General features: G+C 44.1%; 2 protein-coding genes across 3 annotated transcripts in view; one reads left to right on the top strand and one right to left on the bottom strand.

Annotated features, from left to right (window-relative positions):
- FNDC3B (fibronectin type III domain containing 3B) overlaps positions 1-15,791 on the top strand; it is a 408,674-nt gene that overhangs the window by 332,951 nt on the left and 59,932 nt on the right. The window lies entirely within an intron of this gene.
- On the bottom strand, positions 4,552-6,694 carry LOC142047182 (uncharacterized). The gene is made up of 2 exons (XM_075068387.1): positions 5,969-6,694; positions 4,552-5,157 (listed from the first exon to the last, which is right to left on the bottom strand). Exons 1-2 carry the CDS (start codon positions 6,351-6,353, stop codon positions 4,628-4,630), a joined length of 915 nt encoding a protein of 304 aa, XP_074924488.1. The 5' UTR covers positions 6,354-6,694; the 3' UTR covers positions 4,552-4,627.

Below are 15,791 nucleotides of genomic sequence, written 5' to 3'. Positions count from 1 at the left end.
AAGATTACTGTACTTAAACTCCTTGAATTACAAAACAGAGAGGGCAATTTACCTTCCCCCCTCCTTCTTTTCCCCCTCCCAGTCTTTCCCTGAGAGAGACCGTAATCCTGGCACAGGGATTTCTGTCCCCTAGAGCCTCACTTAGAAAAGAACATCCAACAGGTTTTAAAAAGAAAAGCTTTATATAAAAAGAAAGAAAAGCCAAAAAAAATGTTCTCTGTATCAAGGTTGACAATATACAGGGTCAATTTCTTAAAAGAAAAATGAATAAACAGCCTTATTTAAAAAAATATCCAGTTTAAAACATTCCAGCAAACTACACACATGTAAATCCAAAAAAAAACAATAGAAGCTTACTGTCTTTCTACCTTTGTGCTTATAACTTGGAAACCGAAGATTACAGAAGCTTGAAGAGAGAAAGTTCACTTTCAGAGCCGAGAGCAACAGAACAGAGAGTCAGACAAAAAACACACACCCCAAAATTCCCTCCCAGAGCTTTGAAAAATCCGGTTTCCTGATTGGTCCTCTGGTCAGGTGTTTGGTTTCCTTTGTTAACCCTTTACAGGTAAAAGAAACATTAACCCTTAGCTATCTGTTTATGACAGTTGCCCACCATCTTTTTAATACTAATGTCTATTTCAGCTGCTTCTGAGTTCACTTGTAGCTAGCAAAATCCATACGTGCTAAAGTGGTGTTCTTCAGTACAGCTCTTTGTAACTAAGGGAAATTGTTTGTCACAAGGCTCCAGCCCAGTTTGTGGACTTGTTGAAAGGGTCCATACTGTTGGCTTATTATATAAGCCCATGGTCAACTATGTGCATTTCAAGATTACTCTGCACACTAATGGACTGTTTAAAATTAACATGACACAGTTTGACATTGTCACTGAACAACGGCATAAAATGGAATGCTTCAGATGCTCTTGTTGTATATTATGTGCTTATTTCTGTGCTCTTTAGAGAGGAAAAATATGGAATATAAAAATGCAACTCCCAGGATCTGCTTTTCTGTAACAAAATGGAAAGAGTTATTTCAGTTGGTTAGTACTAAAGCATTGCAGCAAAATTTCATGTCCTGACCTTCATTTTTGCAGGCACAAATAATTGCCTTGATCATTTTTGCACTCATAGTTAGGCCATTTAACTAGGGCAATCAGGAACTTGGACATCAAAGTGACATAAATGATAAATAGAAATAATTGCCGACATAAGCAAAAATAAAGGCCTGGTTAAGGCGTAACAAAGAAAACCCTAAATCTTTAGGCACAAAAAAAATTGTGGATTCTTTGAAAATAGTTTCTTTCTGCAAATATTGTTGTTTTCCAGTGTCTAAGCTTTCATTTTAAAAAAGGTAATGGGATTGATTGTAGAGTTGAACACATTGTCTTCCAATCAAGTTTGATCCTACAAAGTGTTGAGAATATGCAGTACCTCAAAGGAAATATTCCTTATCTCTCAAAATTAGGCCCTGAACCTAAAGAAGAAGTGGCATTTTTTGGAATTCTCTATTATGTGTTATTGAGATCTTGCCTTTGTTGCTTAGACTTATAAATATTTGTTCCAGAAGGGACTGTTATGAATAACACAGGCTATAGACATTCACCCACTAATTTCTGCATCAAGCCCGTAACTTCTCGTTGAGCTAGGTCATATCTTTTAGAAAGAGAGATCCACTCTTGATTTAATGATTTCAAATGGTGGAAAATACACCACACACATTCCTTGGTACACGAGTGATTAATTACCCTCAGTTGGATCTTATTTCCCATTTGAATTTGTCAAGCTTCAGTTTCCAGTCATTAGATTTTATGTGGCTGTGTGCTATTAAAGAAACTTATTTTGAAATCTCCCAGCATAGGTACTTACAGAATAGATCACAATCAGGTCACCTCTTTATATTCTCTTTGATAAGCCAAGGAGACTGAACTATTTAAGTCTCTCAGCAAAAATGTTTCTCACTCTTCGAATTATACTTGTAGCTCTCTTCTGAACCCTTTCCAATTTTCAGCATCCTTTTTGAAGTGCGGACATCAGAACTGGACACAGTATTCCAGTGTTGGTTTCTCTAATGCTGTGTACAGGGGATGTACCCGTTCCTTATTCCTATTCAATACTCCCAACTTTGTGTATGTGTATATCACTGTGTATATGTGTGTGTGTATATATGTATATCACTCTGTGTGTTTGTGTGTATGTGTATATTCACAGTAATGATAAAAAAGTAAATATCTTCATCCTTAAATTTAGGGCCTGATCCTGCATATCTTTAGTCACACAGTTAATTTGTACTATGCACGAGTAATCTCATTGATTGCGGTGGAGATATAAAGCACCTAAAGGTTTGCAGAAAGGGACCCTTACTTTTTATTAAGTGAAAGTTAATAAACGCTTCTGTTCTGATCTCTTGTATAACATAGGCCACAGAATTCCATCCATAATTTCTGCATCAAGTCCAATAGTTTGGTTTCTTTACTAGACTTTCTCTGAGCGTTTACTGCAGTACAGCTACTTGTGTATTTTTGAAGTACAATTATGGAAATTGAGATTACATATTGCAACAGTATTTTTATCAAATAAAGATGTAGTTTCTGTCAAAACTTCCTTTGACTGTTTTTTGTATGATTTTGTATCCCAGCTGAAAATTGTGAAAAACGTAGTTTCTCCTCCAAAATGCAGCAATTACAGGTATCTTTTATTTTTCTGTTAGGTGCACTTTGTTCCTATGTTTGGTCTTTCTATTTTTCCTCATTAACCACTCTCTACTGTTGTGATTCCACCCTCCCTCCCTCCTGTCCCCTTCACACCCCCAAGCAATTTAGCAGACTTGTTAAGGAGTGTTTGTTTATGCATGCATCACTGACATACTTTGCAGTCTTAGGGCATGGCTACACTTACAGTTGTACAGCGCTGGGAGTTACAGCTGTCTTTGTACAGCTGTGTAGGGAAAACGTTGCAGTGTGGCCACACTGACAGCTACCAGCGCTGCAGTGTGGCCACATTTGCAGCATTTGCAGCGCTGTTGTGAGTGGTGCATTGTGGGCAGCTATCCCACAGAGCACCTCGTCCTGTTTTGGCGCTGTGGGTTGTGGGAAGGGGACGGAAGGGTGCGGGTCATTCCACTTCCTGTCCCAACGTCCCGTGATGCATCGCTACACATCCCAGCAGTTTGGTGCCATTGTGAGTCTTCAGCGCGATTTCTGTTAGAAGTGGAGCCCGAGCTGCTGAGGACTTTGCTAATGAATGTCGCCAGCACATCACGTTTGGCAGTTGAGGTATTCCTTCAGCTCCAAAGTGACAATGAGGAGTCCGACAATGATATTGATTTGCCTGATGCGCGTGACAATAAATTGCTTATGGCAGTAATGGACATGCTCAGCACCGTGGAATGCCGCCTTTGGGCTTGGGAAACAAGCACTGAGTGGTGGGATCACATCGTCCTGCAGGTCTGGGATGATGAGCAGTGGCTGCAGAGCTTTCGGGTGAGAAAAGCACTTTCATGGAACTGTGTGCTGAGCTCGCCCCCACCCTGCAGCGCAAGGACACGAGATTGAGAGCTGCCCTGTCAATGGAGAAGTGGGTGACTATTGGAATCTGGAAGATGGCAACTCCAGACAGCTACCAATCGGTTGCAGACCAGTTTGGAGTGAGAAAGTTGACCGTTGGAATAGTGTTGATGCAAGTTTGCAGGGCCATTAATCGCATCCTGCTAAGAAGAACTGTGACTCTGGGGAACGTGCAGGACATTCTGGATGGCTTTGCACAAATAGGTTTCCCTAACTGTGGGGGGCGATAGATGGGACGCATATTCCTATTCTGGCACCACCCCAGCTGGCATTGGAGTACATTAATCGGAAGGGGTATTTCTCTGTGGTTCTCCAAGCGCTTGTGGATCACTGTGGGCGTTTCATTAACATTTACACAGGATGGCCTTGGAAAGGTGCATGATGCACGCATCTTTCGGAACAGTGCCTGTTCAGGAAGCTGCAGGCCGGGACTTTTTTCCCAGACCGGCAAGATCACAGTAGGGGACGTCGAAATGCCCATTGTGATCCTTGGAGACCCCGCTTACCCGTTAATGCCATGGCTCATGAACCGTATATACAGGGAAGCTTGACAGGAGCAAGGACCGGTTCAACTACAGGCTGAGCCGGTGCAGAATGACTGTGGAGTGTGCTTTTGGCCGTTTAAAAGGGCGCTGGAGGTGTCTTTATGGGAAGCTAGACTTGGGGAAAGCAGCATCCTGCGGTTATATCCGCGTGCTGTACCCTCCATAATATTTGTGAAGGGAAGGGTGAAACATTCAGTGAGGAATGGACCTCCGAGGTTCAACGCCTGGAGGCTGAATTTGCACAGCCAGAGAGCAGGGCTACTAGAGAGGCCCAGCACAGGGCTTCAAGGATTAGGGATGCCTTAAGGGAGCAATTTGAGGCTGAAAGCCAACAGTAATGTTTGGTGCCTTGCACAGGAGTGAAGTGCAGTGGTTACAATGATTTGCAGTGCCTGTTTTTCCTTGGGGTACAGTATGTTTCACTTTCTGCAATAATAAAAACTGTTTTAAAAGCCAAGAAATCATTTATTAAAAATACAGTACATAAAAGGGCAGGGGGGTAGGGTGCTGAACTGTACAGTCAGAGGTTTGAATATGTCCTGCCTGGAGTGCTGTGCAATGCCTGCTGCACTTCAGGATTAATATGCTGCATGGTGATGGGGGTTGAGTGCATAGGGTAAGGGTCGTAGTTCTCAGGGCTGGTAGGTGAACGTACAGGTGTTGGGGGCAGCTGGTGGTGGTAAGAACCAGGATGCTGGAGAAGGGGGTTTTGAGCAAACAGTGGGGCACAAGGGAGAGAGCTTTGGATGGGGGGGGGGTTAGCACGGTAGTGATCTGCCTGCATGGCTACCAGTGACTGCATACAGTCCGTTTGGCGCGCCAGGAGGCTTATCAGCTGCTTTGTGCTTTTCTTGGTAGCCAATTCCTTTCTCCTGCTTTGTGTTTCCCTCCACTGATGCATTTTCTCTCTCCAGTCCTGCAGCCTCTTATTCTCTCTGGCATACTGATTCATAACTGCTTTCACCAAATCTTCTCTTGTTTTTCCTTGGTTCCTCCTCAAGTTCTGTAGTCTTTCAGCAGTCCGTGATAGGGCCGGAGGATTCAAGGACACTTAAAAAAACAAAAAATAGAAACATTTATTACAGAGGCTGCATTGTTTATAATCACAGTGAAGGAGTTTGTAGACTATTTGTAGCATCATTTACACATAGCAAACATAGCACAGAGAGGCCACAGCAGCAAAGACATGGTGAGTAATGGGAATGAGTGATTAATGAATCCATGTTTCTGCCGCGACTCACCTGGGACTTTAGCATACTTTCCACATACCAACCAGAGCACAGAGAACACACAGCAGCAAAGAAATGGTGAGTAATGGGGAATGAGTGCAGGAGTTAATTAATCCTGGAAGATATCTCGCAGCTGCGGGTCACCTGGGAAGGGGGACTGATTGGGTCAGGGCTGTACTGGGGTTTCATTGCATTGAGGAAAGCAAACTGCTGCAGGGGGACCTACACTGAACACTATTCCAATATTTTCCACAGGAGTTAATCCTGGAAGATATCTCGCTGCTGCGGGTCACCTGGGAAGAGCAGGAGGGTCTTCTACAGCAATGCGGATTCCGCCCTGGACCCTATGCAGCTTGTCTGTGTGCAGCAATGGTCCCCCACCCCTCGCGGCACAGTGGCACAGATGCGTTAGCCTGACTGGGACAAGGACCACAGTGGCTCTCCCAATAAACTTGCGCAAGCGCATTGCCCACGCTCTGGCTGAAACTTTTGAAGAGATTACAGAGGCCGATTACTGCGACGTGATAGACCACATCAATGGGCTATTCCACATCTAGGCATGCATGCAGGCAGCCATAACCCCCACCCTCCTCTCCCAGAACAGTTCCGTCCTAAAAATAAAATCTGCTTACCGGGAACCTGCTCCTCTGCTTCTTCTTCACCAACAAGTTCCAGCTGCTGCAACTGGCCAGTTTCTTCCTGGCTTGAGAAGAGCTCCTGGCTGCATGCCTCCTGGGACTCCAGGGTGTCTCCCACCACCTCAGTAGCCTCACTCTCGGTTGCCTCTACACCCTCCCCCTCCCCCTCCTCTCCCTGCTCTGAACTGTCCATCGTGGTCCTCGGATTGGCAGTGGGGTCACCCCCAACTATCGCATCCAGCTCCTTGTAAAAACGGCAGGTCATGGGGGCAGCACCTGAGCGGCGGTTTCCCTCACGGGCTTTGCACTGGGCACTCCGCAGCTCCTTTACTTTAACCCTGCACTGCACCACATCCCGTTCATGGCCCCTTTGCAGCATGGACTTTGATATCTGCCCATATGTATCATAATTTCTACGGCTGGAGCACAGCTGTGACTGCACAGCTTCCTCACCCCAAACGCTGATGAGGTCCTACAGCTAGCAAGTGTTCCATGCTGGGGCTCGTTTGGGGCATGGAGGCATGGTCAGTGATTGATTGATTGATTGATTGATTGCACTCCACACCTGGCTGAGCAAACAGGAAGGGGATTTTTTAAATTCCCGGGGCATTTAAAGGGCAGGTCACCTGAGCCCAGGGCAGTGGAGTGCGAAACAATGAGCAGAGTGGCTGAAAAGGTATGCTGGGATACCTCCTAATACCCTGGAGGCCAATAAAAGTGCTTTTGCTGGCCACACTTGAGGAGCAACACTGCATCACCAGCGCTGGAATCGCTACACCCCAAGCAGACCAGGTGCACAGCCAGCACTGCAGCCAGGGAGTTGCAGCGCTGGCTGTGCTTTGCAAGTGTGGACGCAGAGTAAGTTGCAGTGCTATAACCCCAACACCAGCCCTGCAACTCTCAAGTGTAGCCAAGCCCTTACTGAGTATTTCTTTTAATAGGATAACTTATTTTAAAGTTGGCTTATTAGCATCTATATAAATAAAAACATAGCAGTTGCAGTTCGTAAACCATGTCAAGGGAAAGACCTTTCTGAATGAAAACAGAAATGCACATGAAAATATCTCTGAGGATTGAGATTTGTGTGTTTTGAAGCAAAGGGCTCAGTCCAGCTGACCTTGAACTACCAATAGAAGTTTTACCCAATAAAGGCCTGTAAAATTGAGCTCAATGTTCCAGAGCTCACAAATGTTTATAAATTTTTGTGTATGTATTTAACCGCTAAAAGTCCTGAATAGATTATGGTTCTTTCTTCCATTTTTAGACTGTGGAGTTTTGCCTGAGTAAGAAGGAATGCAGATCTCATGCTGTGCTAGCTAAAATAATTATAAAGCCTCCCCATTCATTTCAGTGCTCCAAAGCAGGCTCATAGGGAGGAAGGATGTTCTGGTGTTAACCTGAGACTTGGGAGATCTGGGTTCAAGTATACCACCATTACAGACTTTCCTCTGTCACCTTGTCAAAGTCACTTAATCATTTCGTGCCTCAGTTTCCCAGCTGTAAAATGGGAATAAGGGGCCTCACAGGAATGTTGTGAGGATAAATGCATTAAATATGGTGGTGTGCTTAGATACTAAGGCAATGAGGGCCATATTAATACCTAATTTTGAGTCTAATAATGAAGTTTTGCCTTCTTAAGGACTGAAGGATCGGGTTAGTCACTGTTGTTACCAGCCTTGCCATTACTTTGGGGTATGCTCATTTATTAGTGTTACTCTTCCGAGGGTGGGGGTGGGGGGAGGTTCTGTACATGTATCATGGTACTGCTTGTGTCTCTTGTGTTCTCATATGGAGCTCTACTTCTCCCTGCTGTAAGTTCCCTCCCAATGGAGCTATCCTGCAGGACCTACGTTCTCCAGGACTGGGTTCTTCCAGCCTCAGAATCAGACAAACACACACATTAACAGAGTGCCTCTTAGAGGACCAGGTTAATCAGCACTCCCAAGCTGTTCCCTTATATGTCCCTGGACTCAAGTAGGCTGGGTCGAGCAGCATCTCCAAGCTGTCACCCTCATATGCCATGAGTACTGCACCGGAATAGAGCACACCTGAGCAGGGTGGGTCAAGCAGCACTTTCAATCTGCCTCCCTCATTTGCCGCTGGACTCAGCAAGCTGGGTTGAGCAGCACTTCCAAGCTCCCACCCTTATATGTCCCAGGTTAAGCATGTCTCTATCCGCACTTTCACATTACAATTGTTCTGGTAGTAACCTACTTGATGAGCAAACCCCACAGGATTTTTGGGTGCTGCAGAGATCTTTTAGCTTAGGTACAAGGAGCATTGCTGCAGAGTGAATGAGGAGACCAAAAAAAACCCCATGATGGGGAGAGAGAGAGAGAAGCAACCAGCTTAATTATTAAAGTTATTTATTGCCAGGTAATAACTATAGGGGAGCCAAACAAACAAAACAATGATAACATTAAATCCAACTTAAATTTGATTATAAAGTCAGGGTTTACAAAACTATACATGATCAAACAAGTCGGAATCAGAAGGCTATACCTAGAGAGAGAGCTGGGTTCTCACCACTCGGTAAAGCTTGAATCGATCGGGGGTCCCAGGTGGTGGTGGTGGTAGCTGAGGGTCCAGAGTGCTAGAGTCAGGCAGAGCCCCCAGCACGATCAGTCAGGAGAAGATGAAGTCCCAATGGAACTGATGCAGATTTTGGATCCAAGCATCAGAACTCTTACTTGAGCATGGGTGGGGGGTTTTGTAGAGAAACAACAATGGTTCAAGGGAGAACATTATATTTGTTTATGTGTAAACAAGGGAGTATACCAAAGTTGTTTTGTTCAGACTAGACAGTGGGAGCTGATCATTCCTGGCTTTGGGCAGCATTCCTTGGAGGGAGCTCACAATAAAGGATTTATTACTAGAATTGGTCTGATAAACTACTGAGCTGGGTGTGTGCAGGTGTGGGTTCATTAACATCTGGAGCAGAGATCCTCCATCATGCACTGCTTCCCTGCTTTTCTGGGCCCAGAGTTCTATGCAGTTCTTGCCTTGGAATCTCTGTTCTGTATGCTAATGGAGATGCCTCTTTGTCCCATCTTCGATATAGATGAGACTAGGGGAGTTTCCTTAATCCTATCATCCTTATCCCAGGGATTTAGGTGTGTCTCCCATTGCCTTTTCATTGCTTTTTGTAAGTCTTTCTTTCAATCGGTTTTGGTTCAAGCAGAGGCTGGGGAGTGGTAGGGAAGTCTTTTGTGAGTCAGACAGGCTGAGTACTGCACCCTGGTTCCCCAAGATCACAGAGCTGACAGGTACCACTGTCAAACTAGAAATAATGTCTTATTCTATCACAAAATATTTAATTCAGTTTAATCTAGGTTATAGTATTAGTCATCAGTCCTATTTTTCACTCTGATCTTTCTCCTCTCTAGAAATGGAGGAGTTTATATTTGCTATCCTAGCTATTAGACATTGCTTTTCACGAGAATGGGTAAATTGCATTAATTTTATGAGAACTTGTATATCAAACTCTTCTCGTGTCAGGCTCCTTAAGAATACTTCAGAAGTGATTTTTCAGCTTGCAAATGGAATACTGTACAAATTATTCCATTACCAAACCAAAAATAGCATCCTTTTCAGAGTGTTTATTTTCCTGGCTCAAGAACATTTTAAAATATGATCGATTATTGAAGGTCCTATAAGGGTTTCTAAATTTGCCTGGTGTGAAAAATTACATTTTCTGAATCTAATGTTTAAAAGAGCCAGTGGAAAAATACAAAAATGGATACAAGTGATAGAGAGGTCTGATGCCAAGGATAGAGGCATTAGTAATGTCCCCCAGATTTACCACTTACATTTTCCAAGTATTTGTTTTTAAATTATGATTGGTTCATTTGAAAGTAGCCCTAAAAAACTCTCCATTGTTTCAGCATTTTTAAGTTTACCTTAGAAATCACTGTTGAAGGCTGGGTAAGAGTGACTTTATGGGCTGGTCTACACTACGGGGGGAAATCGATCTTAGATACGCAACTTCAGCTACGTGAATAACGTAGCTGAAGTCGAATATCTAAGATCGGATTACTCACCTGTCCTCACCGCGCGGGATCGATGTCCGCGGCTCCCCCTGTCGATTCCGCAACTCCGTTTGTTACGATAATTTCTACGGCTGGAGCAACGCTTGTGACTGCCACAGCTTCCTCACCTTCTCCAAAGCTGCATTGAGGTCCTATACAGCTAGCAAGTGTTCCATGCTGGGCTCGTTTGGGGCATGGAGGCATGTCAGTGATTGATTGATATGATTGATTGATTGCACCCCACACCGGCTGAGCAAACAGAAGGGGATTTTTAAATTCCCGGGGCATTAAGGGCAAGGTACCTGAAGCCCAGGGCCAAGTGGAGTGGCGAAACAATGAGCAAGAGGGCTGAAAAGGTATGCGGGATACCTCCCTAATAACCCTGGACGGCCAATAAAAGTGCTTTTGCCTGGCCACACTGAGGAGCAACACTGCATCACGCAGCGCTGGAATCGCTAACACCCCCAAGCAAGACCAGTGACAGCACAGCACTGCATGCCAGGGAGTTGCCAGCGCTGGCTGTGCTTTGCAAGTGTTGGACCGCAGAGTCACGATTGCAGCTGCTATAGACTCACAACACCACCCTGCAACCTCAAGTGTAGCAAGCCTTTAACAAAGGAGTATATGGGTGCTTTTACATAGGATATCTTATTTAGTTGGCTTATAGCTCTATATAAATCCAATACATAGCAAGTTGCAGTTCAAGTAACCATGTCAAGAGGAAAGAACCTTTCGAAACACAAACAGAGAGATGCACAATGAACAATACTCTCTGAGATTGAGAGGTGGGTGTTTGAACAAAGGGCTGGAGCCACTGACACTTGAACTAACCAATGAATTTACCGCATAAAGGGCCCTAGTAATTGAAGCTCAATGTTCCAGAGCTCACAAATCGGATTATAAATTTTTGTGTTATTTAGAACTCCGACTAAAGTCTATAGATTTAAGTGGCGTATATCTCTGATCCATTGTAGACTGTGATGGTGTTTGGCCTGATAAGAACCAATGCAGATCCTCACCCCTGTGCTAGCTAAGAAATAATTACTAAGCCTCCACCCATGTTGCCATTCATCAAGGTGCTTCCAGCAAGGCTCATAGGAGAGGAGGATGTTTGTGTGTTACACCTGAATCTTGGAGAGTCTGGGTCACGATACCACCTATTACTTAGAACCTTTGCCTCTGTCACCTTATTGTCAAAGTCACTTAATTCATTTCGTGGCATCATTTCACAGAACTGTTAAAATGGAGAAATAAGGGGCCTCACCAGTGAAATGTATGTGAGGATAAAATGCATTAAATAAGGTGGTGTTGCTTAGATACAGGGAAGGAGGCGTCATATTTCACTAATTTTGAGTCTAATGAATGAAGTTTGCCTCTCTTAAGGACTTGAAAGGATCGTGTAGGTCAACTGTGTTAAACCTGCCGAGCTCTCTGCCATTAATCATTTGGGGTAACTCTCATTTTATTAGTTCGTCTAACGCATCTTCCCCGAGGAGTTGGGGTGAGGGGAGGTTCTGTAACATGGTATTCATGGTACCAGTGCTTGTTGCTCCCATTGAATGTTCTCATATGGCAGCTCCTCGCCACCACTTCTCCTCGCTTCGTAAAGCTTTGCCCTGCACCAATAGAGCTATCCACGCCCAGATGCAGACTCTTACGTCTCCAGGTACTGGGGAGGCTTCACAGATACGGAGGAATCAGCACACAAAACCACTATCACACTATGTATTACAGTACGTCCCATAGCGAAGTAGCGCTCAGGTATAGATCTAGACAGCTTCCACCAAGACACGTGTCTTTCCCTACATGATGTTCTCTGGACTCAAGTAGGAACTGGGTCGGCGAGGACTAATCTCCAGTCTGTCACCCTCTTATACACGACACAATGATAGCTGCTATCCGGAATATACATCATAGCCACACCTGTAGCAGGTGGGTCAAGCATGCCACCCCTTTTCAATCATGCCTCAATTTGCCGGCGTGACCCCCGTTAGCAAGGCTGGGGTGTGAGGCAGGCACTTCAAAACGCTCCCACCCTTAAATATGTCCAGTTAAATGCCGCATGCGTCCCTCTATCCGCACTTTCCATCATTACATATTGTTCTGGTAGATAGACCCTACTCTGCATCGAGTAGCAAATACCCGACTAGGAAATTTTGGGTGCTGCAGAGACTTTAGGTAGGTACAAGCGCACCGTGCGCAGATGCGACTGAGGCGACCGACCCAAAAAGAACATTATCTCCATGATGGTGACAGAGAGAGAAGAGAGCATGACCACCCTTACAAGTAGTAAATACGTTATTACTATTGCGAGTCAGGTAATACTACTAGGGGAGCACAAACAGAACACTACTATATGACTACAACTTAATGCCACAATCTTAAATTTGATCTCATATAATGGCGGGCGATTTACTAAGAAGTATTACGAGGGTGACAATAGGCCAAGTCGAAATTACAGAAGGCTACTGAGGAGAGGAAGAGCTCATGGGTTCACCACTCGCTTGTAAATGCTCGAATCGATCGGGGCTCACGGCTGTAGTTGAGATGGTGTGAGCGGTTCCAGAGTGCACTGCAGTCAGGCAGAGCCCCAGCAGATCCAGCTGAGTCACAGGCACGAAGGATGAGTGCCCAATGGACACAATGATTGCAGTAGGTTTTGGACTACCATAGCATCAGACTCTTACTTGAAGCATGGGGTGGGGTCTTTGTAGAAAGCAACCAATTTGGGTGTCAAGGCAGATCACTTATATTTGCTACCGTTATAGTGATACACGAGCGGAAGTATAACCCAAAGTGTTCTTTGAGTTTCAGACTATGATCTAGGGGAGCTGATCATTCTGCTTTGGGCAGCATTCCTGTGGATAGGGAGCTCACAATAAATGGAACTTTTAGTGTAATAAGACTCTACGCACGATGAATGAATTAGAGCGGTCACGACTTAAACTCACCTAGTGATGGCCAGACGTTGGGTCTGTTGTGCAGGGGTGTGGGTTCATTAACATCGAGAGCCAGAGATCCTATGCAGTCAGCACTTCGGAGCTTTCCACGTACTGCTATCGCGTTGGAGCCCAGAGTTCTATGCAGTTTCTTAGACTCTGGGATCGCATGTGTGGGTATGCTAACCTCGGGAGATGCCTCCTTGGAGTTCCCACTTCGAATAGACCTGAGACTAGGGGAGTTTCCTTAATCCTATCATCCTTATCCCACGGGATTAGGGTGCTGTGGCTCAACGCATTGACTTTTGGTATCTGAGCTTTTGTAAAGTTGGATCTTCACCTTTTCATCGGATTTTGGATTCCAAGCAACAGCGCTCGGGGCACGTCTGGTTAAGAAGTCTTTTGCGGAGTCAGACAGGCTGAGTACGTTGCCTGAGTGTGGGCAAAGAAGTACCCACAGGAGCTCGACACGATAAACACTGATACACTACACACCGATAATAAGCTCGTAACTATCACATAAATATTAATTGCAGATTATATCTAGCGTTCTAAAGATAGTGAGTCGATCCAAGTACTTTTTCACTCTGTAAGCTTTCTCCTCTAGAAAGATGCGAAGGGAGTGTTATTACCTACGTATCTCAACCTAGCATTAGCACATTGCTAGTATTGTTCAATTGTCTTTTACACACGATAATTAGGTTGAGTCATATCGCCCATAAGAGGGCATCTATTGATGCCACTGAAGCGCAACTGTACATAGCTCAACTCCTCGTGCCTCAGATGGTCTATGGCCGTCTCCACATAAAGACATGCATCACGAGATGGATTTTTCAGTGACAAATGGAATACTGCGAGTTGAACCATTACACATAAATTGCAATCTAACAAACCAAAAAATAACGCATCCTAGTACTTAAGAGTGTATTGCAATCTTCCTGGCTCAAGAAACATTAAATATGATCGATTATTTGAAAGGTCTATCAAGAGTTCTAAAGTTTGCCTGAGTGCTGAAAAAATTACACTATCTATCTCGAGTAAATCTAATGGTGTACAAAGATGGCTCCATGTGGAAATACACTACAAAAAGACTACAACGTGAAGATACGTCTTGATGCCTCAAGGATAGAGGCATTATTAATGTCCCCCAGATTTACCACTTACATTTTCCAAGTATTTCTGTCTTTAAATTATGATTTGGTTCATTTGGAAAGTAGCCCAAAAAACTCTCCATTGTTTCAGCATTTTTAAGTTACCTAGAAATCACTGGTTGAAGGCTGGGTAAGAGTGACTTTATGGGCTGTCTACACTACGGGGGGAAATCGATCTTAGATACGCAACTCAAGGATCTAGCGTGAGATACAGGTAGGCTGGAAGCTCCGAATATCTAAGATCGGATTACTCACTCTGTTCTCATCGCGCCGGGGATAGGTGATCGACGTACCGGGGCCCCCCTGTCGATCCCGCAAAGCTGCTTGCGTTCCGCGAATTGTTTAGCAGAGTTCCAGGAACCAGAGATAGGAAAGATGCGCTTCTGGCTGCACACGATATATAGTATCGGCTGTCCTAGATCGAGACGCATATCAGTCGATTCCGCGGAGTCAATCGATTTTAACCCAGCCGATAACGCGGCGGGTAGTCTAGACATAGCCTATGAATGGTTTTTAACACAAATATTTCAACGTAAAGTCTTAAATAAAAATAAATTGTCTGCATATATAGATGTTTATATTGATTGTTTCACTGCTTTTTTGTTCTCCCTATCTGTTTTATGTATCTGTTGCCTGTAGTCTTACACTTACAGTGAAAGGGGAGAGGGATAGCTCAGTGGTTTGAGCATTGGCTGGCTAAACCCAGGGTTGTGAGTTCAGTCTTTGAGGGGGCCACTTAGGGATCTGGGGCAAAAAGTTGATCCTGCTAGTGAAGGCAGGGGGGTGGACTTGATGACCTTTCAAGGTCCCTTGCAGTTCTAGGAGATAGGTATATCTCCAATTATTATTTATTTAAAGTGTTTGGGGCAGCTTTGTTATATGTAGAGCTGGGCAAAATTTTTTCAGTAAATAGAAATTTTACCAAAAAACGCATTTTTCAGGACTCCAAAACTATTCACAAATTTGGTTCTAATTTAGCAAATAGTTTCAGCAGAAAAAAAAAAGTAGAAATGTTAAAACATTTTGTTTTTACATTTTTTAAATGAACTGTTTCTAAATGAAATGTTGTTTTTTAAAATGTCCTTATTTTAACCCTTTAGTTTGACCTGAGTAAATGTTTTTCTATTTGTTTTTTTGTCAAGGAAAAACCAAAACTAACCAGATTGGCATGGGCTTTTTCAGTTCGGCCACCAAACTGAAAAACGAGTGATTTGCTTACTGTAGTTATGTGCTTGTACAGTTCCTTCCACATTGTGGTCTTAGCCTCTAGGTGCTACCTTAATACAAATAATAAATAACAGAACCACGGAAAAAAAGAGAGAGGGAGTGTAAATATTCCTTGAGTCTCACTTCCTCATATGCACTGGCCTGAAGGCCATGCAGTCTGGCCCATCGCATACAGCTGTAGGAACAGATGGATGGATATACACACAGTCCACCATGCCCAGTATTACACTGACAGTAGCAATGTGGCAAAGACTTACAAGTGATAGCATCAGTGAGGACTTGCCTGGCAAGTTCTAGTTTGGTAGACTCAAACAAACCACCAGTAGTTGCTTTTCCGAGGCATACGTTTGGGAAGATGCCTTTTATTTTGATTTGAGGCTGACTGCGATTTTCACCAGCCTGCTAATTTTCCTAGTTCATGGGTATATATATCTGTATACATATAACATACATGCACACACATCCATCCTTT

Source organism: Chelonoidis abingdonii, chromosome 8 (genome assembly GCF_003597395.2).
Source record: "Chelonoidis abingdonii isolate Lonesome George chromosome 8, CheloAbing_2.0, whole genome shotgun sequence".
In the NCBI taxonomy this organism is placed as follows: Eukaryota; Metazoa; Chordata; order Testudines; family Testudinidae; genus Chelonoidis; species Chelonoidis abingdonii.
This window is presented reverse-complemented; position numbering and strand designations above follow the sequence as displayed.